We start from the raw sequence: 26,135 nt of genomic DNA, 5'->3' as shown, positions 1-26,135 counted from the left end.
CGCGGGCGCTAACGCGATCTCGTGGATCTGGACAGCGGCGGAGCATCCACACCAAGTATATGCGCATTCTGGCCTCGCCAAAGAGGTGGAGGATGTTCCTTGACATGATAACTTACACCCTTGAAAGTTTTAGAATATTCTGTGACCGCGATGCAGCATAGTGAATATTCTACATAAAACACTGTTCTGGCCATTCAAAGCCAAACTTGCGCAATTCCTAAAAATGCACGAAGCACATAGAATATTATAACGACTTTACAGGCGATCAGGGCTACTTCGAAACTACGATTGCCTCGCTTGAAGTGAGGCGAAAGACGCGATTGGTGATAAGTTAGGGGCCCATATCGAGCCCAAGGATGACAGTCATCTTCGAGCAAGCCCCTCCTTCGTCGGTGTGCGGAGCACGAAATACCACGTGAGGAGGCGGCTTGTTCCGAACCTAAGAGTGCAGGAACAACGGCATTGGGGGCATGGGAGGCCATAGACGAGCTGCCACTCGTATTCAGACCTGGCGTCGCGTTCGTTGCTCCGGGAGCAGCGGCTGAGGCGCCTGATGGCATGCGAGCGGAACCAGCCACAGAGGCCGAGGAGGTCGCAGTTGCACTCTGGAGCCTGGACGGTGCTGTCGCAAGAGTTCGAACACGCCCAGCCAACAGATCCATGATCACCTGGTGGTCTGGACCAAATATCTTCTGCAAGTCTGTTGCATTCGCGGAAACGGAGTTCAAGATAGCCGCACTTCTGGCTTGAGTTGCTTTCCACTGAACCGGTAGATATATGGAATCGGCTTTCGTAACCTGTGCGCATGGGAATTAGGCTATGCAATTCGCAAACAATCGGGCGCACTCACCGTCAAGCCCTGTGGGCTGCCCGGTATCATAGACCACGTTGCGGCGGTCCGCGCATATTTATTGAGCTCCTGCTCGACATGCTTCCTCTTAGGTGCACCTATTCTCTCCATGCGGCACGATTTGTCGGCGCTGGACGTGAGGAAGTTGAAGACCTGGACGCAATGTGCGCACTTGCAGCCGTGACTTTGCAACTTAGTGATCACGGAATTCGCCATCTCGGTTGGTTTTGGACCGAGGACCTTGTTCGCCCAGAGCATAACGATCGACTTGAACACGTTGTTGAACGGCGCATCCGACAGGGCGATACGGTTGGTGGTCAAGAATTGACGAAGCTCAGGAAGAAACGGGATGAGGACGTTCTCCACATATTCTCGTGTGTTGAAGGACGAGTCCAGCAGTCGCTTGAAAACGAGACTACATGACGCTTTATTTCCAGTCGTGAGGCATAACCGGAGAAGTTCCAGTGTTCGCGTACGGTTTTGGTGAGTGCTGTTAGCTGACGTTGTAGTGTAGGAATAGTACGGGTAGGCGGTAGGGGTATACTTCGTGAAGCTCGCTTGTTGAATAGCCTGTCGAACTGCTTCCGTAATTATGGAGTCGACGGAGACGCCGCTGCTTGAAGGAGGTAGTCGGTCTTTGCGCTTTCGAACTTGGTCTATGAAGTCAGCGTATGCGCCCGGCTGAGGCTTGGAGGTTTTCAGGGTTGGCCATAGTCTGAATGTTCCAAATCAGTATTGAATCACCGGGACCCAGAGACGTACTCACTTCTTACTCAAAACATCGACGCCCCCGCATATGACGCAAGCATCCATCAGCGAACCTAGATCATTTTTGGCCGGCCCTGCACCTGAGAAGACGAAGTGCAGGCACAGGTCGATGGTTGCCTCGTAGAAGCACTGTATACCGGGGACAGCGGGCATGCCAGCTGCACGTGTCTTGATCTTGTTATCGACGAGGGGCAGCAGGGGCAAAAGAACCTCTAAAATCCGGCGTTGGGCGACAGGAGGGGCGACGTTTGTCATATCCGTCAGACGCTGTGTTACTTTCTCGACTAGTTCATCGTTACGCGTTGCGAGAGAGAGTTCGACTAAACGTAAGGCCGTTTGGGGTGTCATGAGGCTGCTCCTCGCTGGCGGCGCGAAGAAATCAACTTTCGCTATGGCGCTGGTCAGGAGGTCAGCCACCATAGTGGCCAAGATAGATTGATCCTTCTGAGTGATCCCTGGCTTGATTTTCTCCGTTTGGAGAACTTTCACCAGGGCCACCAGGAAGGATGCGTCTGCGATGGTCTTGAGCTGAGGGGCAAAGCTAGCATCCAGGTAATGAGCGTCCATTGCGGTGGTACGCAAACGATCACACTTACGTGTCACGCAGGACGCGAAAACCGCCATTCCGCAGGGCGATGTCGACGAAGACTTGACTATCACCTGGACCTGGCTTCTTAAGATGTTCCATGGCAAATCGACGCTGTTCCACGATCCATGCGTTAACACCTTCCCCGGCGAGGGCAGGTTCTGCCGAGAACCAATTCTGCAGTTCATCTATGAACTGAAAGCGTTGGAAGTTGCTTCGTTCAGCCCGCAACATGCTCTGCAAGCTGCGATAAATGAGTTCTGTAGAATAGATACGAGACGTGCGAATCACTCACATCCGCTGTGATAGCTGGAACCCAAAGGTCGTAATGCAGTTGAAGATCACGTCGTTGCTCAACAGCCTAACGCCACTAGAGGCATCGCATGCTTCAATGACGCGCTCGTAGAGCTCTACGTCCTTCCACACGCAGGCAACATCGGACAATGTTTTGGCTATCTCTGCTCTGTGCTTTGGCCGGTGTCTGGCGACATTCAGCAGGAAGTCTACATGCTTGCGCTCTCGCTTGTGAGGTTTGCTAGAGTCAACTTCGGCCAGATCTTCAATAGATTCAGAGATATCGTCGTCGAATGTCATGTCCAAGTTGAATCCTTGCGGCCAGATTATGAGGACTGTCCGTCGATACCCTGCAGACAAAGGAATCAGATGCGCATCGCACAGGGTCAAGAATATTGTTACATCGTTCTAGCGAACCGGCCCCCTGGAGATGACCTGTCAACAAGGAGCTACGATAAGAGGAGAGTCCATATACGCTTACATTACCCATGTAACCTTCGTACTCCTGGTCGTCGTGTGGACCAGCTTCAACCTCATTGATGAGATTTTTCGGTATCGTGTGGTCCTGGTGTTCATCGTATTCCAAGGCATCCTGGAGCGGTTCACCATCCAACTGTGTGCCACAAGATCAGCTTCTGCGGTACCCTCGGGGTAAATCAATGGAGTCCGCGCGAAGGCACGTACCGTAACGAGATTCGTGATTGAAGCCTCCCGCTCCTCCACTTCCTCAAAATCCACGTCATCCGGGTCATCGGATTCGTCGTAGTCCTCGTACGGATTATACCACCCTCTCTTCCGCCTGCGGCCATAATGACAACCGTCATCGTTTGCAGACCCGCTCAGCCGGCACTCAAGATTGGCCATACCAAGTCGGAAGCCAAGCTGCTTCGCGAGGGCATCCAGGATAGCTAACTTGTGTGCATCAACGCCCTTTAGTGCGCTGCCCTTCAAGTTTGCTTGCGAATATTTGTGGTCCAGCAAGTAGATTATCTTTCGCGGGACGCGGTCATGGTTCGCCTGCTTCCAAGAGAGCAGAACATGCCTCAGGGCATTCACGGCAGCGTGATTGTTGGGTAGGGATGGTCGCAGGGCATTAGACGTGTGCAACAGATTGTAGGAGAGCGCTAGACGGTATCCACTCGTGATGGGCTTGATCTCATGCATAACATCCGTATACCAGGCGAGCACGGTTGTCTGAAAGTTGCTCAGAGAGGCTGTGTCATACACCGTGGACAGCAAGCCATGCGAGACATGGGCTTCGCCACCGGTGTACTTCGAGGGTAAAACAACGACGATGGTCGCGAACATCCCGTTGACTTTCTCGGTACTACGTGGTCAAATGTCAGTTGCAATATGTACCAGTTACTTCGAGGGCTCACTCTACGTGCGGCAGGAAGCTGTGACATGGGTAAGAATCGCAACAAAGGCAGGTAGTGGACGACATACTGTGATCCGGTTTCATACAACAGCAGCTTGTAGAGCTCACAGCGCGGTTGGCTTACGGCCATATTCACTCCTAGTTCGGCACAGACGTCCTTAACGACACCTTGTAGGTAGCCTTGCCATGCCGGGTTATGGAATTGGACCTGTTCGTAGACATGATCACGCGGCCACTTCACGACAATGGGGAGTCTGTACCTGGCTGGCGTCCATCTCCCAAGTGTCGCGAACCGCCGTATTGACTACGGTGCGTTCACCCTGACCGAAGGGCGCTTGCTTGCAGCCGGAGATGACAACTGCTGCATCTCGCGTGCTTAGAGGAAGTCCGACTGAGCCAACGTTGTTCGAAAGCAGATACAGGCCAGGGTTGGGCGCGGTAGGATATGCTCGGCTGGAAGAATGCGAGCCCTTGAATTCCTTGGCAAGATCGCCCTGCAGTGCCTTTTCCAGATCGCGCTGCACATACATGAGGACCACACATACGTATGTAGTCTATATACGCAAGGACTCACACGAATGTGCGTGGAAGGATTTTCCACAGGGGGTTCTTCGTCATCTTCACTTGAAACGTCGTTTCCGGAGTCGTCACTGTCCTCCTCCTCGTCGCTAGCTGCGTCAGCGTTATCGTATTCCTCTGTTTGTAGCATAATGGTCTGGCCCGATGTGCTCGTCAAGTCGGTCTGAAAAGCAGGACCAACGCGGAAAGCGTTGTCTTGTTGAGCCACTGCCCTCTGGGGCCTCTAAAGACCCGTGTGGTGTTCGCTGATCGGAAGCTGCGAGCCGGGACACGTATTTTGAGCGAGAGTGAGACTAGGGTAAGCGACTCAGTAGAGGCGACCCAGGCAATTGTCGCACAGAGGATGTCGCAGTTGCTAGTAAAACGCGTTAGGCCAACAGGAAAGGCGTCGTCTCGTCGCGACCGTGACCATCATGCACGTGCCATTGTGACGGACGCGTTTACCGCTTCAAATCGAAGTCGAGGAGGCCCACACCGGGAACAGCACTTCCGAGTCAACTGTCGAACATGCAACGTAAATCGCTCCTTGTGGAGAACCGTTTCGGAGCACATTTGGGATCCAAAAGATTGACGAAGGGGCCCATGTTATATTTTCGGTCGACGAATTTCCTTTTTTGGTAGTTGTGGCGATGTTCGTCGAATAATCCTTCGTATCTTCGGCATACCTTCGGACTTCAAACATGCTCCGAAACGGTTCTCCAACCAGGAGCGTTGTTCATTGCATGTTCGACAACCAATTCAGAAGTATTGTTCCCGGTGCCAGTTCGGGCGTACTTACATGATCTTACAATATTTGGTCTCCTTCCTTGTCATAGCATCATTGTTTACCAGATACTATATTTGGTCATGATCTCGGACACCTAAGCATCGAAAGACACCTACCGAGTTGAAACACAGTGGAACTACCCAAAATTCGATGTCAGACCATGGTAGGGCATCATACGCAACTGCTGAGATGGTCATATAAATTTAATGTACAAAGACGAGAGCATGGTGAATATATTCGCGACGGCAGTCCAATTCTGTAGCCCGACGGCGTACTCGGACACGGTCCTACAACAAGCGCCCACACAAGCGCCGGCAACGAAACCCAGGGTATAGCGATGTAGAGAGTGCGAAGCAAGGAAAAACAATACATAATACGTGAGGAGGACAATGCACATACGTTCCTCACTTAGCAGTGACATTGCGGCGAGGGTTGCGGCGTGTAGTTGGTGGCTGAGGAGGGGCGGCAGCTGGGATAGTCGCTCCGGTATCGGTACCATCTGGTGCAGCTGCGGCGGGCTCGGGCTCCTCGACTCGCTCGAGTTCGCTCACGTTCGCGGCGGCGGATGCAGCGGGAATGATGGGTACGGACGCAGCGGCCTGAGGAACGGGTGGTGCGGAGGGAGGGTTGGAAGTTGCCGGGGCTGCGGCGCTGCGACTGGCGAGTGCGCCTTGATAGCGAGGACGAGGACGAGGCCGGGACTGGATAGCGATGGGAGGGTGCGGATTGTCTGCAATAGAAGAGACCGAGGAAGTCGTGTCAATGCTACTTGCATCAACGGGCCATGAGTAGCGGCAGTGGCGATGTTGCCAGCTGCGGTGTGGCCATAGCGAGGGCGAGGGCGGGGGCGGGGCCTGGCAGCGGCGGTGGTTGTGGTACCCCTACACTGGGAGGCGTTGCAGGATCCATGCTTGCGTCGCTCTCAGGCAGCTGGGCTTGATTGGCAGTGCGAGCCTTTGAGGCGGCCCGTGCACCCTTAGCGGCGGCAGCAGCAGCTTTCTCCTCCTTCTTCTTCGTTGCCTCTTCCGCCTTGCGCTGACGCTCTGCAGCCTTTGCAGCCTGCGCTGCAGCCTTCTCGATCGCCTTTGCTGCCTTCGCCGCCTCCCTCTCTGCCTTCTCTGCCTCCTTCTCCGCCTTCTTCCTCTCGGCCTCTTCCCGTTTACGGAGCTGTGCAGCCTGCATCTCCACCCTCTTCTTTGCTGCTTCCTCCGCCTTGCGCTGACGCTCAATGACCTTCTCGGCTTTCTTGGCTGCAGCCTCCTGCGCCTTCCATTTGCGCTCGGCTGCAGCATCGGCCTTCGCAGTCTCCCGCTCCTTCGCATCGACCTCCTCCTGGGCGAGGGAAGCGAGGACGGTCTCGCCTGTCAAGTGTCTTGCCTCGCCATCCCCACCCTTCTTGTTACGGCCCTTCCCCTTCCCTTTGGCTTTGCCTGGCGAGGCCTTGAGTTTCGAGTGTAACTGCTGCCGCAGGGCAACAACCTCGCGGTCCTTGAGTGAAAGCAGCGCACGATCGTGGTAAGCCTGAGTGCACACAGCATCGGCGATGGTTCGCAGCTGCGAGTTGGCCTGGACGAGCATGTGGCGCGGCGCATTGGGTGGAAGTAGGGGTGGGAGTCCAGGGATGATAGCGACCGTCCTGATCTGAGCGGGAGCCATTTGATCAGAGCGGTGAGGAGATGTCGAGGGGCCAGGAGTCGAGGGACCAGGAGTTGAGGGGCCAGCGGCCGCAGAGGATGAGGGAAGGTTGAAATCGTCGGCGATTTCATCCGAGAAGGGAACCAAGATGTGTGGGAACAGGTTCCGGTTTGGGACAACCGGAGCACTCTGCGTAGTTGTCACAAGAGCGGGGGCATAAGCATCGTCGGGGATCACAGACGAATCAAGCGGCGAAATCCCGGTTTTTCTGAATGCAGAGAGGATGGTCGAAGTCTGGAATGCTCGCGAGCGAGCGGCGGCGTAATGTTTGAGGAAGTTCTGCTTCGAGATGAAGCCGTTTTTTTGGAAGACATGCCTCACATGTCGTTTCCAGATCTTCGCGAGGGGCCCAAAGACTCCTACATCACACGGCTGGAGTTTGTGTGTGGTATGCGGCGGCAGGCAAACGATTTGTATATTATGGCTCTCAGCGAAACAGCAGAATTCGTACGTGCAGTGTGAGTTATGTCCATCAAGGATCAGGAGCCGAGGCTTTCCGGAGACATTCCGGGAGGCAGTCTGCGGCTCGAAGTCATTCTTCAGCCACAGAGTGCCAAGCTCATTGTCTGTCCATCCGTTAGGCGAGACCGCAATGCTATATCATCCAATGAATTAGGTTAGTTTGTGGCGTGGTGATGAGCATCAAGCTTACCTCGCATTCGCAGGGTTGTCCAGACCCCAAGTCTTGTTCAGACGCTTCCCCTTGAAGATGACGCAAGGGCGGATTGCGGTCCCGTCAGCGCAGATACATTCGATAATAGTGATTAGTTCACGGTTACCATTCTCGATGTTGTAGACATCCTTCTGGTCACGGTCGACGAGGACCTTGATGTCATCCATGACACCGAGCTGGGCACCCTTCTCGTCCATGTTCCACCTGTTCTCGGGGGGAATATCGAAGTCCTCGATGACCTGCGTCAAGATATTGAAGTATCGCGTGACCTTCGGACGGTTGAGGGCCTTTGCGCGGCAGGCTTGAAGCTTCGTCGCCCAGCGAACTGCCAACTCCGGATGGCGCTTCTTGAAGCGGCGATACCACGATGTTCCGATGGGGACGCCTGCAATTGCCGACGCATGGTCGACGACAGCTTCTTGCGTGAGCGGCATACCACGCCGCCCGACCTCTTTGAGCCACTCAACGAGTACGTCCTCCTCCGCGGGGTTTAACTTGCGCTGTGGGATGTGCGCCTCGACACGCGACTTCTTCCCATTCCAGTGGTCGTTCAGAGTGGACGGCGCGATGCCGAAGGTCTTGGCGGCGCTGCGGATAGACGTCTTCGGCTTCCCATTGGGCAGCGGGCTTGAGGCCGGACGCCTCGATGGCTGCAAGTGCAGCCTGGATTCGGCGCTGCTTCGCAGTCCTCGGTGTCTCATCCACCGGCTTAGCATCATCCGAGGAGTCTGTTAGAAGAAAAATGTTAGTAGTGTATCATAATAGCTGGACACGTCATTCTACTCACCAGACTGCAACTCGGAGTCAGCGCCAGGCTCAGGTGAGCCTGCAGCCTCGCCACGCGTGAGCTCTGCCTTGTCTGCCAGAAACATGAGTGCATGAACAAGATGGCAACACCTCCCTGTACTCACCGGAGCTGGTCTGGCCTGCCGTGCCTTCGCCGTGCACAGGCTCCTCGTCGCTGTTTGATTCATCATCATCTATGAGGGAATTTTGATTAGCAAAGTAGCAGTAGATGTTTCGGAGATACTTACCGTCGACATCATTGACACCAGCATCATCGCCTGACAGTTCAGGCCAGGAGTCGTTGCCATCCTCGTCATCGCTGACATCAGAGGCTGTGTCGTCATCAGTCTCGCTGTTCTCCCCATCAGATTCGCTGCCAGTGTGTTCGGCGCCATCAGTGCTCTCGTTGTCGTCGTTGGCCGAACTGCTGGGGGGTGGGGATGCTAGTGTGTACTCGTAGTCACGGGCTGAATGCCACGGCCGAGAATAATCCTCCTCGTCATCTGAATCTCCGACAGTACCGAGCGGAGGCATATCGTTGTCGTCGTCTGAGTTGTAGTCAAACCTCATGACCATGTCAAGGAGTGAGGAGGGAACGGGAACTGACGCAAAGCACTTACATCGACCAGCCCTATATACCCTCCATCTTTCATTGGTTTGTGTTCCTATCATGAACCATCGCGAGCCCTTCGGCGGCCGTGTGGGGAGCTGACGCTGCCTTCTGTCTTCTGTGGACTGGAAGTCGGCAGGAGCTGGTAGAATGAGTTGAAGTTAGTATTATTGAACTTTATGATGATACTCGTACCTTGATTTGGCACATCCTCGGCCGTGTCCGACTTCTGGGGGTGAAGAGTTGGGCATGAACCCGTCGATGAGAGGTTGTTGGATGACGTGCTGGTGAGCCCAAATAAATAGCTAAAAATAAACTGGGACCGTTCAGTGAATGAGGCACGGCGAATTGACCCATACGTACAGGCATATGGCGTTTGGGTCGAAGATCGCTTCGGAGTGGGTCAGCAAACACGCGATGTTTGGGAGGGCATGACCAGCATGCCGAAGGGGTAACTGGACCCTGTACCCTACTAAACACCATCTATGACCCTCGTGATCAGCACAAACGAAGTAGGAGATGAACGTACGAGGAAGGAATGGCCGCTGGGTAGGGGGCGATGGCAAGAGAGAGAGCGAGGAACGCGCGAGGTGAGGGCGGTCAGCTGACACTTACCAAATCTGGACATCATCCCCCGATGATCATCCCTGTGAGTCCAGTTTTTATCGCAGCAGCTTGTGAGTTCGCAGAGAGTATAACAGAAGGCTAACTGAGGTATATGTGTCGAAAATCCGGAGATAGGAGGCGTACGTAGCTGTTGGGGGCTCGGTGTCCGAGTACCTAGACTGTCCGAGATCATGACCAAATATAGTATAACTGACGACTATCGCCGAAACGGAGTCTAAGTGATACATTGTACTACATCTTTACTTCCGCTCACTTCCGCTCACTGTCACGGTCAATTGCGAATTCCTTCTCGCTCGACACTCTCCAATGCTTGTTCCAACATGTGCACGCTCCTCTCTACATCCTCGAATGTGTTGTACAACGGGCAAGGCGCAAGTCTGATAACGTCCGGTTTCCTGCTGTCACCCACGACGCCTCTCTCCGCCAATTCCTTCAATACTCGCGGCATGACGCCCCGACCTGTGGGTAGGAACACGAGCGAGAGTTGAGCTCCACGCTCTTCCGGATTCGCTGGGGTGATTATCGTGACGCCAGTCTTCCCGGCTGCTTGCTCGAGTTCATTGACTTGTGCCACTGGTACGTAGAAGCGAGAGGCACATAGCAAGGCCTCCAGGTACCCTGTAAGCCGCAAGCTGCGCGCGCGGATAGGCTGCATGCCACCCGCTCGTTTGAAGACCTCGAGGGACCCTAGGACAGAGACAGTTGCGAGTACAGATGGATTTGACTGTTGGAATCCTTGTGCTCCTCCGATACGCGCGAAGACAGCAGGCATGTCGAACCTAGTCGCAGGATCATGTCCCCACCATCCCGCAGCTCTGACGCAGATGTAATGATGTCCAATGAGTTGATCTGCCACCAAAACGCGAAAGGGAGATGGGTAAATACGTACCTGATAGGCTCATCTGCCCATCGTTCATGTACGTAGAGGCCTCCGATCGCCCCTGGCCCTGCATTGAGGTACTTGTACGTACACCAAACAGCGAAGTCGACATCCCAGTCGTGCAAGGACAGTGGGACGTTGCCAACAGCGTGTGCGAGGTCCCATCCACAAACGCAGCCCTATGGACACAGTGTACCCGTAAGTACAGACCCACGTCTCGTGCAAACCACGGTGCTTGCCTGTTCCTTAGCTGCGCGCGTGATAGTCTCCATCGCGAACGCCTGTCCGGTGTAGTACTGCACCCCGCTGAAGAGCACGAGCGCGATGCTGGCGCCTTCGCGCGCAATGACGTCGAGAATGTCAGACGTGCAGAGGGTGTATTCGTCCGGGCGAGGCGACATCTCGACCACAGCGCTGGAATCAAAACCGTGACTGACAACCTGCGAAGCAATCGCATACTGTGTGCACGGCGTCAGTCTATGCCATATGCGGGAGGGGCGGATAAGACACACCTGGTCGGACGGAAACGCCCTCGCCTCACAAAGGATCTTGTACCTCCCCTTGGTAGGCTTATAGAATGTGCTCATCATCAAATTCAGATTCGCCGTCAAAGTGCCCATGCAAGCGACCTCGGACTCGCTCGCGCCTACGAGCGCGCTCAGACCTCGCGTCCACGGAAGTAAAGCTGCGCCCACCTACGATCTCTGCGATGAGGGGGTGCACAAAGTCCGCAATGTGCATCCAGTCGCGCCCATGAGGGTGGTCAAAATGGCCCTCTACCCCGCTGAGAATGTCATTGGTCCGGTGCTCTCTCCGTGGAAGGCCGCAACACTCACCGCGTCGCCCAAACCTGCAGCTCCTCCTCCACCAATTGCTTCGACCGTTTCGGCAGTACACCCAGTGAATTCCCGCATAAGTATGTGCATGGCTCGTTTTCTGTGCAAGCACGGCGAGAGGGAGGGGTCGACGGCTCAGAACTCAGCGCCCGCTAGGACGGGGAGCGGTGCTCACCCAGTTCGGGCGCGACAGCTGTCGCCTTCATTTGGGCATTTGTGGGGATGACGAACTCATCTCGGAAGACACGGAGCGGGTCCTCGGAGGCCTCGAGCTTGAAAATGCTCGCCGGAGTAGATGTCGACATGGTCGTACCGAGAGAGCTTGCGGCCGAAACACTCGGGCATGGCTCCGACTCGAGTCAAGGACCTCAGAGAGTCAGAGTTGATAGCAGTCCGGCGCAGACGCGTTCAGATTAACTTATCGACCGCCAGCCACTGGACTCCGGTATATGGCAGCGTCATCGTGGCTGAAAGCGAAAATACGATTATTCAAAGCGCGCTGGCAACGAAGATAGGTGGTATGTAGATTAAGCAAGGAGAGTATGATACTGCAAGGTAAATGTCATGAAAGATCCATCCAACACTCGCATACTTGGTCCATGTCCATTCATCATCACAGATTCATCCCAGTAATGAGCGGAAAGCTCGGAAGATTCTTAGCTCTTGTTGTTGTTGCTCTTGACGTTGTTACTGACCACAACACCGACAACGATGCCGACAACGGCGAGGATGATGAGGATAATGATGAAACAGATCCAGCGCATGCGCCGTGCGCGACGGGCATGCACAACGGCTTTCTCGGTCTGCTTCAATCTAGCGGGAGCGACAGCACCTAATTAGACCCAGTGCTTAGTGCCACGCAATCGCAGCAGGTACGTACCCTTGCTCAGTGTTGTGCTCGACTTCTTGAGCTGTGTTGTTGATAGCATCGATCGACTCTTCCTGTTGGTTGACGAGCACGCTCATCTATCGCCGCCGTCAGTGTTCCGAACCTAATACACGCGACGAGGTATGTTTACTCACGTCGTTGAACATCTGTGCCAACTCCTCCAGGGTGCGCTCAATTCTCTGGATATCTTGGTGCCTATCCTGTACTTCCCGGTATGCTGCCCTTGACTCGCCATACCGAGTAGAAGTTGTCAACTACGCGGTCGAATTCAGTGCCTACCCACGCGAGACATTCTGACTGGCACACACCGCTTGCGCGAAGACCTGGTCGCCGCCGCCATGGGCATTGTTTACAACTTCATCGACTTCTTCCGGTGTCGCGTCGGGTTTGACTATGTGGTAGTGTTAGCATATGCATATTTGTATGTATTGGCTACGTACCGATCCGGAACTGACGCTCTACGCGTTGCTTGTACCGCTGCCTATAATCCCGTTCCACTTGTTGATAGTTCTGGAGAATCTCCACAAACTTTGTGCGGAGAACACCAGTCTACGGATATCCTTTAGCTTCCCGTCGAGATTCCGTAACCAGGACGCGAGTAGGGGCGTTCGCAGCCGGCTCTGTCACCCACTGACCTGGTTGTTTCTGATCCGCGCGTCTTGCGGCCGGGGAGTGGGCGTCTTCGAGAGAGCTTGTATCCGCTCTTTCAGGTTGTTACTGAGTGTTCGTGTTCTCGTTACAAGATCATCGAGCAAAGCAGATGTCCTCTGGTTCGCGCTCTCGTCCGTGCTATTGATTGTGCGGGAATGCAACTCGCCAATTTGTTGCACGTTTGAGCTGAACTCGGCCAGACCGTCTTGGATCGAGGACACCTGCGCGGGGACGACCGCGTCTCAACAACTTTCGTTCTGCGTGGCAATGGGTGGCTCACGTACCTCCTCGTAGAACCGAGCCATAGGGTCGCCGCCGTCCACCGCTCCATTTCCATTCGTCGCAGGGCCTATGGATGCCGGTGACTGCAGACCAGCCATCTCATGGTACTGCGGTGGTTGGCCATCTTGGCCCTCCTGTTGCTGCTGCCGCTGAGCCTGTGAATGCGATCGTCAGCCACTGAATGCGGGTGCTCGGCGCAGCCCGCGCGTTATTGCAGCTCGCGTGATACGAACCCTTAGAGCAGCGAGTCTGTCGCGAGCCATGGCTTTGAAAGGGTATATCACAGAGAGGACGAAGCAAGGGGCGGGGCAGTGGCAGGCTGATCCTGAACGGGAGACGCGCCGAGGCAAGAGCAGTCGTGGGAACACCTCGCGCGACGCGTGCCTCGCGGCTCGCAGCCTGCGGTCAGCTTCACCATCCGCAGCTGGACTGCCATAGAGTCGACCGCTATCCTATTACAGCTCCAGGCTTCGTCCACTTCCGCCAGCTACTTCGCATTCTCTCGTTCGGTCGCTTGGCCTAGTATGTATGGCGGCGAATCCATTGCTGTATTCTCACAGAGTCCGTGGAATGCCCAACGTACTGAGCTTGTTTACCCGCGGCCAGCAAGTTAGCGTCCTCCACTGTCAAGGAAAGCCGCTATTGCCGGTTATGCAGCGCGTCGTTATGCTTCAGGCGAACGCAGCTGCGAACCGGACGTAGGCTCCGGTGAAAGACACGTCAATTCTACACCCAAAACCCCAGCAAGGGTCTGCTGGACCAGCGTTGCTATGATCAGCTTGAGCACTCGAGTCTCGTTTGAAAAAGAAAGCGAACTTACTGTTGACTCATTTGCGACAAGGACAGCGTTCGATGCGTCTCGCTAACTTAAGAAGCTTCACAAGTAGCCCAAGTATAGGGCCGACTATCGCAAGCCATGAGTATTGGGAACGATCTTGTTCAAGCTCCTTACCAGTGTTGGCACTGTGCATGACTCCACTTGGTGATAACTGTATGTCGACGCATTCCCTGTATTTGATCTCGCTGACCGACTCGGAGAGGCCATAATCTCACACTCGTATGTATACTCTAGGTCAATTACTCGGCGCTGGACTTCAAATCTTCGTGCCTCACAGTCCGCGGTGATTCTCCAACATGACCTCCGATGCACAACTCATTGCTAATGAGACAACCGAGCGGTGGGATCTTCGACATTCCGTTGGGTCATGGTTTCTTGACTGGCCAAATCAAGAGCATTGTCGATGTCCCAGGTCGGTCGTCCCGTCATGAGTTGACTCACAACCAGAATTTATGAGCTACCCTTGGTCAGCGGACGACCCGCGCCGAATCCTTACACGGTTCAAGATTCAATCACAACGTGCAGACTCGCGCACTTGCCATCCGCGTCACTGTGGACAAGAAGGGCGTAACTCCCTCGCAATCGCCTGGGCCACCCAACTCGGTCCTCAAGTCGTGCCTCTGCCCGGGATGTTGTACGCCTGTCTCTCGCATATGCTCTATCGGAGCGATCATTGATCGTTGCTCTTTCGTAGGACGAAGAAACGCACTTTGTAGAACCTGTCTGGCGGGGAGTCGGGGACGTCGTCTTGGGTCTGGGTGAATCATTCAGTGGTCGAGTCAATGTGAACCCTCTGGTTCGGATGGCAAGCATCACGAAGAAATATGTAGGCTTGTAATTTAGGTGAGACTGTTATTGCCGCACAGTAAGATGCATTCACGGCTCACAATAACTGATACGCCTCCAATGTATTGTCCTCGCCTCGAATTCTCCAGTGTATCTCGGGATTACATCGCGAGTGATGGGTACTACTGGCGGCAGTGCAAGTTCTGGTTTCGATCCGATTCGGCACATCAATGTCACAATACATGACTCTGGCGGGTGCGCATTCACACAAACGGCGACATGCCGACCGAGCGCGCGTACGACGAACAGCTCATGACCGCTGCACGCTTCAGGCTGACATGTAGAGACATTAATCACCTGTATGACAGCGCAGTCCGGACTTCTTGAGGGGCTGATCGCAAGACCTTACATATGCATCTACATATGAAAGTTCAACGTTCAACGTTCCATCCGACGGGCCGCGTCAGTACTACAGTCCCTGCGGCAATCACTCGGATTCCAGCTGTGCGATTGAATCGCATCCAACGCCTTCGTATATAATGGCCCACATTGAAGGGTTCGAGTGAACCGTAACTAACTGCAGTGCACTAGTTCAACATGTCCCTGAAGACCACGACCAAGCTCGGGGGGACCGCGTCCCACGTCGCAGTCGGGAAAGTCGCCGTACGTACTGCTAGCATACATACCGCTCCTCCGGTACCCAGAAAGACTGAGACACGCAACTCTAGCACGGGTTGATGACCATGACCGTTTAGTACGCGTTCCACTGCAGTCCAACGCACGCACGTTCCCAGCATTGACCGGGCGACGGCTATTCAGCGCGGCGCGCACCCGCCCCGATGAGGAGCTCTTCGAGGCGATCAAGGCAGGCGTCGACGCGCTGCCGCCTGGCACCAAGATGGTGCTGAACACCGGTCAGCATCCGCTCGCGTAGACTCGGTCCACGCTGCTGACTCCCTGGCGCGCACGCAGCGGAGTTCTACGGCCCTCGACGAACCGCATCGCAAACCTCGAGCTGCTCGCGCGGTTCTACGAGGCGAACCCGGCCTACGTGGACAAGACGTTCCTAATGGTCAAGGTCAGGCAGCATCGCCGCGCGTGTCACGTCGTCGGACGCTGATCAGGTCTCGCACCGCAGGGCGCCGTGAACGTCGAGGCAGGCAGAGCGCGAGCGGATAACTCGTACGTCCAGTTCGAGACGATGAGATGGCAAGCCGTGAGCTGACCGCGCGCGGACGCACGTGGGGTTGGTGACCGGCAGGCTGGAGAACCTCCGGAGGAGCGTGGACGCGTGCAACGCCGCGCTGCGGGGCACGAAGAAGATCGACGTCTTCCAGTCCGCGCGGGTCGACCGCGCGCGGCCCATCGAGGAGGCGATCCGGAACATGGTCGTTCTCAAGGAGGAGGGCAAGTTCGAGCATATCGGGCTGAGCGAGTGTAAGGCGGAGACCGTCCGGCGCGCACATGCGGTGGGTTCGATTCTGCTCCAGCAGCCGAGACGGGTGTAGTAACATGCATGAGGACAGGTCCACCCGATTGCTGTGGTGGAGATCGAGGTTAGCATCTGGTCGTATGAGGAAGAGACCAAGAAAGGTATGTCGCAATGGATTGCCCGTTTGCGGGTGGACATACCTTGGATATTCACCTGCGGATCCAAGTTATCGAGGCCACCAGCGAGCTTGGTATCGCCGTCACCGGATATTCGTGAGTTGTCCTTCCGTCCATAGTAAGGTTGCGCCTTCATGTGACCCCTAGTCCGCTCGGGCGTGGATTCCTAACTGGCCAAATCAAGAGCATGGACGACATCCCTGGTCAGTCCCTGTCTGTTTCAGTAGCCCGTTACTCACCAACCCTTCTTCACCAGCGGATGACCTCCGCCGGATGATGACGCGCTTCAAGCAGGTACTTCTATCTCAGCACATACTGCCTCTGCTGCGTACTGACCACGGGAAATTCCCTATACACAGTATTTCGACCAGAACATGGCTAGTGCCAAGGCCATTCAGCCATTGCGGACAAAAAGGGCGTAGCTCCCGCCCAGCTCGCGATCGCCTGGGTCGCCCAACTCGGCCCGCACGTCCTGCCCCTGCCTGGGATGTCGTACGTCTCCTCTCTTGCTGCAGCGTCTGCCGTGCTGCCATTCATGGTCGCTCTCGTCTGCAGAACGAAGAAACGCACGCTGGAGAACCTGTCTGGCGGAGACGTCGTCCTGACGGAGGCGGAGCTGGCAGAGATTGCTGGGGTTCAGGAGAAGTACCCTGTGCAGGGTGATCGTTATTTCGGGAACGACGAGGCTGCGGGGCTCTGGGGCTAGATGGTCTGGTCTGTTTGAAATCTATGTTCTGTGGAGTGCAACCTGTGAGCCTGAGTGAACATGTACTAGTATCGGCGCAGCCACAATGTTCACATTGTAGCGTATCCTCATGTCAATGCGATGCCGAGATGTGCGTACAGGGACGGCGGGGGCTTCGCCTCCAGGGTGATAGGAAATCGTCGTCAGGAAATCGTTTCGCGAGATACCACGCTGTCAGCATAGAGCGTTAATGGATTCGGGAGAAACTGGCACGACGCCCACCCTGCAAAAGGATGACTGGCCCATCCGAGGATTGCGGGCCTACTCGGAAGATACAACCAGTGGGAGACTGGAAGATCGCAACTGGCACGACGGACGAGGCTACCAGTGGACTGTGATAGCACTGACACCACCAGTTGTCTGATGACAATACCGAGAACACACCAACCTCTTGGGTTTCGGAGCAGCGCGTGGGGCTGTCCTATGTAAAACGCACCCAGGCACTGTTCGGAGGAGCATGCTTACGCTGCTTGGTGGGTGCGCCGAAGGGCCTCGCAAGCGACGGCGATGCCTGTGAGCAGGGTGACCGCCGAGGACTGCGTAGCTTGCTCAGCGGCGCTCGCATGCCCGTCGTTTGACCGCTATAGTGACGTTGAAGCTTGGTGTCAAGTTGTGCCTCCCGGTTGCGCGACCGGACGTAGGACGTACCGGTGAATTGCGTGGCTCATAAGCCTGTTTATGCTGCCCCCCGTACGCGACGACGTCGGTATGCACCATTTGCTTACGTTGCCAGTGCAGCCAGGCCACCAGGCGCGGCTGGCGTCGTTGACCTGATTTGGTATCTTGCCATCTGGGTACACTGTGCAGGTTAGCCCAAAGTCCCAATACCCAGCAGAATCAACGTCGTCGTGGTGAATGTCGCTCAGACCGGGTGGCTGGGAGACGGGGACCCACAGGAGCCAGGAGAGATCGATCCCTGGGAAGGCAGCGGACGTCATCAGTACGCGCGCCCTCAGGCTCCCGCCGCATGCCGCGCAACTCTATGTGCCGATCCGTAAGCACCAGCCTGTCCAGGCAGTATAAAGGGCCATATACGCCTCGGACGCTGCATCCACCAACCCAGCTCAGACCATTGTAACCTCGACGCTGTTCTCTGCATAATGACGCTCCAGAACACCGCAAAGCTCGGAGGGACCGCGTCGAGCGTGACCGTCGCGAAAGTCGGGGTACGTCTGCACTCCCGCGGCGCCCACAGCATCGGGAACACAGCACGCTGACGCCCCCATGCACCCACTAGCACGGCCTCATGATGATGACGTGCGTCGCCATATCGCTCAGTTCAGGCTCCCGCCGCTAACAGTGAAAGCACACAGGTGGCGCGGCTCGGGCGTCGTCCCCGACGAGCAGTGCTTCGACGCGATCAAGGCCGGCATCGACGCGCTCCCGCCGGGCGCGAAGATGCTCCTCAACAGCGGTGAGTTCTACGCAAACGACCTCGGCACAGGCAACCTCGAGCTCCTCGCACGCTTCTTCGACAAGCACCCCGGCTACGCGGACAAGACCTTCCTCTCCGTCAAGGTGCGTTCGCCCGGCATGCTCAGCACTGGGTATGGGCTGAGGGCGCAGCACGCATGCGTAGGGCGGCGCGTCGGCGAAGGGCCTCGGGCCCGACGGCTCGCCGGAGAACCTCCGCCGCAGCGTCGACAACATCAACGCTGCTCTGCGCGGCACGAAGAGGCTGGACCTCTTCGAGTCTGCGCGGGTTGACCAGAAGGTGCCTCTTGAGGAGTCCATCAAGGCGCTCGCGGGCCTCATCAAGGAGGGCAAGTTCGACCACATCGGTATGTCGGAGTGCAGAGCGGAATCGCTCAGGCGGGCACATGCTGTGAGTAACACATCAGGGGTGGCATTTGTGCTCTGATCGACGACTTGGGGGACGATGATGTAGGTCCACCCGATTACTGCGGTGGAAATTGAGGTCAGCCCGTGGTCGTACGAAGAGGAGACCAAGAAGGTCATTGCCACCGCGCAGGAGCTCGGCATCTCCGTGGCCGCCTACTCGTAAGCCCCTTTCCCACCAACCAACGAATACACGCTAACCCTCGAGACCTCAAACCGCAGTCCACTGGGTAGAGGCTTTCTGACGGGAGCGATCAAGAGCGTGGACGACCTGCCCGAGAACGACATACGCCGGCGGTTCACGCGCTTCGGCGAGGAGCACATCAAGCACAACCTCGCGCTCGTGGAGGAGCTGAAGGCGATCGCGGCGAGGAAGGGCTGCACGCCGGGCCAGCTGAGCATCGCGTGGGTCGGTGCGCTCGGCGCGCACGTCATTCCCATTCCCGGCTCCTCGTACGTCCCCTCCCCACGTCGACTCGTACAGAGGATACGCAGATGCTGACTGCCGTTCCGGGGATTGACAGGAAGAAGGAGCGCACGCTAGAGAATGCTGCGGGGGGCGACGTCGAGTTGACGGAGGCGGACCTTGCGGAGATCAACGAAGCCATTGCGAGGCACGAGGTCAAGGGCGACCGCTACTTTGGCAACGACCAGGCTGCACACTTGTGGGGATGAGCGACGCCGGCGGGGGATATCGGCAGACCGCGATTTGACGAAGGCCATGGTCGGAGGTGCCCACTGTGTCTGTCGACGGAACTCTGGCTTCAACAGCCAGATTGGCATGTACAACTGTAGTTAGCAATTTCATGGAGTAAGCGTACCATCACACTCGTAGATGCATGAGCCGCCCTCATCCGGACCGTCGCACGAGCGAGTGAATAGACGAGAGGACGGCTGGTCGCCAGTCGGCGTGGCCAGTGAATTTGACGGGGAAATTGAATGATGGGCGCGTGGAAGGATCTAGACGCCGGCTATCTAATCTGCTGCAGCCGGAGGAGTCAAGGACCTCTGCACGATCGACCGAGTCACCAAATGGCCAAGCAGCATTCCGCCTTTTTAACTCTCTGCCAGCCCACGACTACCCCCGCTGCCTCTCTCGCTGCTCACCACTAACCCGCACCACCAGGCATCCCACACACGATGTGTGGAATCGTCGCGGCTCACGGCATCGACAACCCCGTCGCACACAGACCGCGTCTCATCGCGTGCGCGAAGAAGATCCGCCACAGAGGCCCCGACTGGTCAGGCTGCTACAGCGGCAAGCAGACCATCCTCGCCCACGAGCGACTTGCCATCGTCGGTGTCGGTGCGTCCATCTCCGCTCTATCTTGCGCGTGGACCACACTGAGGTGATGTCTTCACGCAGACACGGGCGCACAGCCGATCGTGAGCACCAGCGGGAAGGTCGTCCTCGCGGTCAACGGCGAGATCTACAACCATGTCAAGCTGAGGGCCTCCCTCAAGGAGCACTACACCTTCAAGACGCACTCCGACTGCGAGGTCATCATCCCGCTCGTACGTCCCTCCCCACCCCGCGCGCCTCACGCTGACTCTGCGCGCACAGTACATGCAGCACGGCAAGGACCTCTGCAACCTCCTCGACGGCATGTTCTCCTTCGTCCTCCTCGACGAGTCCGTCACCCCGCCGCGCGTCATCGCCGCGCGCGACCCGATCGGGATCACGACGCTCTACCAGGGGCGCTCCTCCGCGCGCCCCGGCGCGGTCTACTTCGCGTCCGAGCTCAAGGCCCTCGTCGACGAGTGCGACGACATCATCTCCTTCCCGCCCGGCCATGTCTACGACTCCGCGGACGACTCCACCACGCGCTACTTCCAGCCGTCCTGGTGGGACGGCGACGGCGAGGGTGCAGACGCCGTCGTCCCCGCCGCGGAGGCGGACCTGACCCTGCTCCGGGAGTCGCTCGAGGAGGCCGTGCGCAAGCGCCTCATGAGCGAGGTCCCGTACGGCGTGCTGCTCAGCGGAGGCTTGGACAGCAGCTTGATTGCGGCGATCGCGGCGCGGGAGACGGACAAGGTCGCGCAGGCGCAGGTCGAGGCGCGGAAACAGAAGCTCGCCGAGGCGCGGAGCGGCCCGTCTACGCCCAAGTCGCCGACGCTAGGCAACGGAACTGTCACAGAGTACGGTGCGCATACCTTTCACAGAGCGCACTGAAAATATTTGTGTCTCACGAGCGTGTCCGTATACAGCGACGATCGCCTCCTGGCCCCAGCTTCATTCGTTCTCCATCGGGCTCGAGAACTCGCCCGACCTCCTCGCCGCGCGCAAGGCGGCGAGCTACCTCGGCACGGTGCACCACGAGTACGTGTTCACTGTCCAGGAGGGCCTCGACGCGATCCCGGACGTGATCTACCACCTCGAGACGTTCGACGTCACGACGGTGCGCGCGAGCACGCCGATGTACCTCCTCAGCCGCAAAATCAAAGCCATGGGCGTGAAGATGGTGCTCAGTGGTGAGGGCAGCGACGAGATTTTCGCCGGTGCGTATTTCCAGGGACTGTCGAATGTACGTGGTCTTTGAGCTGAAGAGGCGTGAAGGTTATCTGTATTTCCATGCGGCGCCGGATGCGCCGTCCCTCCACCAGGAGTGCGTGCGGCGGGTGAAGAACCTGCACACTTCTGACTGTCTGCGGGCCAACAAGTGAGACTGTCTACTGATCCAACGTGCACGCGAGATACTCATGCGTCTGCAGGTCAACGATGGCATGGGGTCTTGAGGCACGCGTGCCCTTCCTGGACAAGGAGTTCTTGGACGTCGTAATGAACATTGATCCGAAGGAAAAGATGTTTAGCAAAGGTGCGGCACAGAAGGTCGACGAGGATGGTTGCCCGCGTATGGAGAAGGTAATGTACAACTCAGTTCCGTTCCGCCTGCGCAGCCGCCCTAACCTCATTACTACCCAGTACATTCTCCGGAAAGCCTTCGACTGCGCGCCAGACGGCAAGGTCGGTAGTCTGCGCTACGTTATGCAACCGCCGCCGCTAACAGAGCTCGTTCCGCGCTAGCCCTACCTACCACGGTCCATCCTCTGGCGCCAGAAGGAGCAGTTCTCCGACGGTGTGGGATACTCGTGGATCGACGGGTACGTCCACGCCTCCCCTCCCCTCCGTCCTCTCCTCCTAGCTCACCTCGCCTCGCACACACAGCATGAAAGACCACGCAGCCGCCGTCGTTTCTGATGAGGCGTTCGCGAAGCGGGCAGAGCGCTGGCCGGTGTCCACGCCAGACACGAAGGAGGCGTACTGGATCCGCGAAATCTTCGACGGTGAGTCAGCGTGCCCCCTTATAGCTTAGCTCGCCCCCTCCCTCCCCGTGCGGTCGTCTGGACTCGCAGCTAACGTCGTTCATTCGGCAGGACTGTACCCCCTGGAGGCAGCGGCGAAGACGGCAGTGAGGTGCGTGTCGCTCATGGGCTTCTCTCATCTTACGTGAAGCCGTGCAAGATATGATGGACTGACCGGTGCGCGCACAGATGGGTCCCGCGCGGCGACTGGGGCTGCGCGGCGGATCCGAGCGGGCGGAGCGTGAGCATACACCAGGCAGCGTACGATGCGTCCGAAGAGACTTCGAGTTGAGCGGGCTATACTAAAAGGCGCGATCGCATACCTAGTTGTAATACATTATAGATAGACCAAGATCTAGGTGATAATGGGATAGTGAAATAGGACGGCGAAGTTGAAGTGTCTGCATGTCGACGGACGCCCTGGCGATGGTCCTGGGACGGGAAAGGATGCGCAGCGAGGGAAGAGACGGTGGGTACCCGGAGGCAAATGAGGCGAGAGCAGCACGACGAGGGTTCGGAACCGATGCCTGACTATTATATCGGAGGGGAAATTGCATGACTGAATAATGAGTGATACGGTATCATCCACTGGGGGGTACTCGATGACAATGGGACAATGACGAAGAACGCAGCGAGAAAATGGGGAAATGAGACAGAAAAACAGAGCATATTGGACATCGAGGGAAGACATGCGCGTCTGTCATATAGCGATGGTGGCAGAGTTGGTCGTATATGTTATCCTTAAAAGACATGATGAACGTGAAGGAGCCGTCAAGAGCGAGATAAGTCCATGAGCATCTAAGCGTTCAAAGCATTGAGAGAAGGGTTCTGTGCAATGATCTGGCGGTAGAAGCCTACACCAGAATCCTCCGACGGGGCGGGCGAAGAAAGCTGCTTCGGCGCAGTAGCGGTCGTCGTTGTCCGCGTGGCAGCACTTGTCTGGGACGTGTTTCGAGGACGCTTCTGCGTAGGCGTAGTGGCCGGCGCACGCGTGCTGCCGTCCCAAGCTGGACGATGGCCTGTGACAGTGGCCTTCGTAACAGTTGCCCTGACGGTGTGGTCCTCGTCAGAATGGGGCTGCCGCCGACCTCCAGAGGGTGTAACTTGCGTCCTGCGACTCGCTGGACGTGCACCGCCGCTAGGCGAGTCTGCGGATATCAAGCGTGTACCAAACTTGGCATTCGCCGATGACTCCCGGCCATATGCAGTCGGTGACCCAGCAGCCCCTCGCCGTGCAATATTGGCTGCTAGTTGCCGCGGCTTGATGGGCTTCTGGACGGTGACCTTGTCGGCTCCCCAGTAGGAGAAACTCATCTTGCTCTTCCGGTCAGAGTCGTCGGAGTCGTTAGCTGCATCCTCGTCGTCATCAGGCATCGGTACGAGGCGAGGCTGTACGCCGAGTGTACTTGTGTGCGAGAGCGCGCGACACTGCATAGTCATTTAGCACCAGAGTAGGGATAGATTGCGATAAACTCACTCCTCCATCGAAACAACACCTTCTCTCGGCTGCACGACGTCTCCTATTGCCCAAGTCTCGATCTGTCAGCAGTCATAAGACAAGATGTCAACAACCCAAGCATTCGTAGACAGTATGTTCCAACGGTCACTGACCTTGAGGAACTTGTACAGATTACGAGGCTTCGTATGTACGTTCCGCCGTCCCGTCGTGGCGTACTTCGCCTTGCCCTGGAACTCGGGCAGCGAAGTCGTCCTCGAATTCGTGGAAGCCCCCAATGGCAAGGAGGTCGTCCCCGTGCGTTGACACCGGAGTACGACGTCGTTGAACACAACAAGCCACTGATCCTTCTTCCCTCCAACGCCTCCACTTCCTGGTTGCAAGACATCGCTTAAACGTCTGAATGACGTTTTGCCCTTAACGCCCTTTGCGGTCGTCGGCGGGGGTGCAGATAGTTTGATGGTTGCATCAGTCCCAGGTTTGAGACCGCCGACAACTCTTTCCTCCATGAGTACTCGCGACGGCTTCGGCACCATGAGCTGCTTGACCTTGTCCAAGCCCTCAATGCGCGCGAAGACGTCCCTTGTCTTGTCTCGCTCCTCCTTCTGGATCTTCTCGTCCTCAATACTGCGAACGATCATCTCCACCTCTGCTACCATCCCAAGCGTACTCTCGTACTCGAACGTACTCGGGTCTGTGTGATACAGCAGATTCTGGAAGAGTAGAGGGTACTTGAGTAGTCGTTGGAAGGGCTTGGAGAGGGAGATAGCAAGCCCTGTCTCGCCCTTGTCGGACGAGATGACTTCCAGCCGCTGCAAGCACTGGCAGACCTTGACCCATTGGTCCGCATCCTGCTTCTTCGGCTTCTTGCTCGCGCTGGCTGTTGACATAGCGTTGTCGACCTGCTCGAGTGCCGCTCGAGGTGGAGGACATAAGTCGCATACCCGTGGAGAATGTGCGACTAAAAGCAAAGAGCAACGGTGGTCAGTAAGTACGAGTCACCCCATTCGCTCACGGATGCTACTCACGTTGCTGACGAACACGTCCGCTAGTGACCGTACCAACGGGTACTGCTCTTCGTATCTCTTCCTGAGACTCTCGCTCAGCTTCATGTGCCCATCGAGTATACCGCCTTCGATGACCTCGAGGCATTTCGAAGGTCCTCCGGCAATTCTCGCGCAGGTACAGCGCCGTTGACCCCGGTTTCCGGTACCCCACTCTGACTGCGCTTGAACTTGCGCAACACATTAGCTCCGGAGGTGGTCGTCGGAGGCCTGGCAGAATGAGCGCTGGCTCCGCCGAATACTCTCGATCCCGGTCGCCGATCATCGACTGCCGCCCAGTGAGTGCGTCGAGGCTGTCCCGTGTTCAGACCGCGTGGAGGTGGTGGGAGTGATTGGTGCGAGCGCGAGGGGAAGGGCACGGTCGTGCCAAACTTACCACCTGTTGTCCGCGAGTTATACGGCGATTGGGGGTGGTTGTGCTTTGCTGCTTGGCTCATACCAGAGGCATTCTTCCCCCGAGAAGCGTATGTTGCACCCATACGGTCATCCGCCTCTCCTTCCTCTTCTGAGTTCATTGACTCGCCGTCGATGGTCGGATGACCATCGTCCTTCCGTGGAGGGAAGGATTACCTTGAGGCGTTGGCGAATCAGACAGGAACCGAGTGGTGAGAGGAACCGAGCTGCAATGGGGAGGTGCTCGAGTGATTCCCTGGGGTATCCGAACGTGGGTAGTCCTCGTAGTCGAGTGGTGTAGGCGACGCGATTGGTGAGGTAGCAGAATAAGGGTGAAGGAGGGGATCGATGAAGGTTTCTTTCAGCTTTAATAACTCATTCACATAGCTAGGTTTGATGTGTGAATGATGTCGGGACGGTATGAAGGATGGAAACGCACCGCTCCTCGCTTGCAACAATCTCCCAGAGCACCTCCTGCCGCGTGCGCTCACGCTGGCCAATGTTTGATACAAGGTCCTCCTCTGCAACCTCACTCCATGACTGCGCCAACAGTATCCGACTGCTGGCATTTGACGTCTGGGAATACGGAGTCCCTGACCGCAGTGACTGGTGGATAGACGCGCCGTCGTTATAGCTCTTGGCGGTAAATGGCGACGGGGCCGTTCGTGTAGACGCTTGCCTGGCCGATCGAGCGGTTGATGCGACATCAGTCTTTGAGGACGCAGCCGTGGACGTCGACCCGCGCGTGTCTTTGGCATGCGTAGCCTGGAAACGCGACACCGTTGACTTTGCGTGTGCACCACTCGGCCCCGTAGACGACTCGTTCTCCGGTAGAGAACCCAATGCAGGCCCTGGTGTCGGTGGAGGAGAGAGGAAAGCGACCTTCTTCTGGATGTCGCTGGTAGTGCCATTGCTCATGCTGCCGTTGGTCGTTTTGCGCGAGCTGCGTCCCG

At 56.7% G+C, this 26,135-nt stretch overlaps 10 protein-coding genes across 10 annotated transcripts; 4 read left to right on the top strand and 6 right to left on the bottom strand.

Moving 5' to 3' along the window:
* Positions 1–194: 194 nt before the first annotated feature.
* On the bottom strand, positions 195–4,805 carry B0H18DRAFT_1180741 (uncharacterized protein; the record flags this gene model as incomplete). The annotated part of the gene is made up of 12 exons (XM_048035957.1): positions 4,451–4,805; positions 4,137–4,394; positions 3,945–4,084; positions 3,183–3,825; positions 2,980–3,111; positions 2,901–2,922; positions 2,576–2,848; positions 2,215–2,494; positions 1,617–2,159; positions 851–1,565; positions 509–797; positions 195–217 (listed from the first exon to the last, which is right to left on the bottom strand). Exons 1-12 carry the CDS (start codon positions 4,583–4,585, stop codon positions 195–197), a joined length of 3,453 nt encoding a protein of 1,150 aa, XP_047898486.1. The 5' UTR covers positions 4,586–4,805.
* A 3,048-nt stretch (positions 4,806–7,853) lies between these two features.
* On the bottom strand, positions 7,854–9,533 carry B0H18DRAFT_977458 (uncharacterized protein). The gene is made up of 8 exons (XM_048044249.1): positions 9,515–9,533; positions 9,349–9,457; positions 9,181–9,301; positions 8,996–9,127; positions 8,624–8,923; positions 8,501–8,569; positions 8,377–8,448; positions 7,854–8,317 (listed from the first exon to the last, which is right to left on the bottom strand). Exons 2-8 carry the CDS (start codon positions 9,352–9,354, stop codon positions 8,052–8,054), a joined length of 966 nt encoding a protein of 321 aa, XP_047898485.1. The 5' UTR covers positions 9,355–9,457; positions 9,515–9,533; the 3' UTR covers positions 7,854–8,051.
* Positions 9,534–9,883: 350 nt separating this feature from the next.
* B0H18DRAFT_1082461 (kynureninase) lies at positions 9,884–11,633 on the bottom strand (the record flags this gene model as incomplete). The annotated part of the gene is made up of 7 exons (XM_048031534.1): positions 9,884–10,427; positions 10,502–10,671; positions 10,732–10,950; positions 11,005–11,138; positions 11,188–11,276; positions 11,329–11,428; positions 11,504–11,633. 7 exons carry the CDS (start codon positions 11,631–11,633, stop codon positions 9,884–9,886), a joined length of 1,386 nt encoding a protein of 461 aa, XP_047898484.1.
* Positions 11,634–11,735: 102 nt separating this feature from the next.
* B0H18DRAFT_977440 (t-SNARE) lies at positions 11,736–13,490 on the bottom strand. Its single transcript, XM_048044248.1, has 7 exons — positions 13,153–13,490; positions 12,853–13,089; positions 12,658–12,766; positions 12,526–12,608; positions 12,352–12,471; positions 12,209–12,294; positions 11,736–12,141 (listed from the first exon to the last, which is right to left on the bottom strand). The coding sequence occupies exons 1-7, from the start codon at positions 13,246–13,248 to the stop codon at positions 11,985–11,987; spliced, it is 888 nt and encodes a 295-aa protein (XP_047898483.1). The 5' UTR covers positions 13,249–13,490; the 3' UTR covers positions 11,736–11,984.
* A 672-nt stretch (positions 13,491–14,162) lies between these two features.
* On the top strand, positions 14,163–15,112 carry B0H18DRAFT_977437 (uncharacterized protein; the record flags this gene model as incomplete). Its single annotated transcript, XM_048044247.1, has 3 exons — positions 14,163–14,400; positions 14,460–14,622; positions 14,683–15,112. Coding segments are annotated over exons 1-3 (275 nt in total), but the record flags the coding sequence as incomplete, so codon positions are not given.
* Positions 15,113–15,371: 259 nt separating this feature from the next.
* Positions 15,372–17,088, top strand: B0H18DRAFT_1114508 (aldo/keto reductase; the record flags this gene model as incomplete). Its single annotated transcript, XM_048033128.1, has 11 exons — positions 15,372–15,437; positions 15,503–15,528; positions 15,594–15,688; positions 15,752–15,852; positions 15,913–15,956; positions 16,036–16,243; positions 16,301–16,367; positions 16,433–16,478; positions 16,530–16,585; positions 16,639–16,676; positions 16,765–17,088. 11 exons carry the CDS (start codon positions 15,372–15,374, stop codon positions 17,086–17,088), a joined length of 1,071 nt encoding a protein of 356 aa, XP_047898481.1.
* A 284-nt stretch (positions 17,089–17,372) lies between these two features.
* B0H18DRAFT_482011 (uncharacterized protein) lies at positions 17,373–18,242 on the bottom strand. Its single transcript, XM_048038245.1, has 2 exons — positions 17,776–18,242; positions 17,373–17,708 (listed from the first exon to the last, which is right to left on the bottom strand). Exons 1-2 carry the CDS (start codon positions 18,063–18,065, stop codon positions 17,549–17,551), a joined length of 450 nt encoding a protein of 149 aa, XP_047898480.1. The 5' UTR covers positions 18,066–18,242; the 3' UTR covers positions 17,373–17,548.
* B0H18DRAFT_977417 (aldo/keto reductase) lies at positions 18,162–19,912 on the top strand. Its single transcript, XM_048044246.1, has 6 exons — positions 18,162–18,384; positions 18,441–18,645; positions 18,707–18,952; positions 19,016–19,128; positions 19,189–19,419; positions 19,491–19,912. The coding sequence occupies exons 1-6, from the start codon at positions 18,374–18,376 to the stop codon at positions 19,639–19,641; spliced, it is 957 nt and encodes a 318-aa protein (XP_047898479.1). The 5' UTR covers positions 18,162–18,373; the 3' UTR covers positions 19,642–19,912.
* Positions 19,875–22,577, top strand: B0H18DRAFT_481955 (glutamine-hydrolyzing asparagine synthase). The gene is made up of 11 exons (XM_048038244.1): positions 19,875–20,272; positions 20,333–20,481; positions 20,531–21,110; positions 21,175–21,465; positions 21,524–21,626; positions 21,679–21,829; positions 21,890–21,931; positions 21,992–22,068; positions 22,133–22,251; positions 22,342–22,381; positions 22,459–22,577. The coding sequence occupies exons 1-11, from the start codon at positions 20,107–20,109 to the stop codon at positions 22,559–22,561; spliced, it is 1,821 nt and encodes a 606-aa protein (XP_047898478.1). The 5' UTR covers positions 19,875–20,106; the 3' UTR covers positions 22,562–22,577.
* A 490-nt stretch (positions 22,578–23,067) lies between these two features.
* Positions 23,068–26,100, bottom strand: B0H18DRAFT_951242 (uncharacterized protein; the record flags this gene model as incomplete). The annotated part of the gene is made up of 7 exons (XM_048042016.1): positions 23,068–23,674; positions 23,747–23,808; positions 23,881–24,627; positions 24,754–24,959; positions 25,166–25,337; positions 25,389–25,569; positions 25,622–26,100. 7 exons carry the CDS (start codon positions 26,098–26,100, stop codon positions 23,068–23,070), a joined length of 2,454 nt encoding a protein of 817 aa, XP_047898477.1.
* Between the last annotated feature and the right edge of the window lie 35 nt (positions 26,101–26,135).

Source organism: Fomitopsis serialis, assembly GCF_022376445.1.
Source record: "Fomitopsis serialis strain Sig1Antser10 chromosome Unknown B0H18scaffold_5, whole genome shotgun sequence".
NCBI classification, from domain to species: Eukaryota; Fungi; Basidiomycota; class Agaricomycetes; order Polyporales; family Fomitopsidaceae; genus Fomitopsis; species Fomitopsis serialis.
This window is presented reverse-complemented; position numbering and strand designations above follow the sequence as displayed.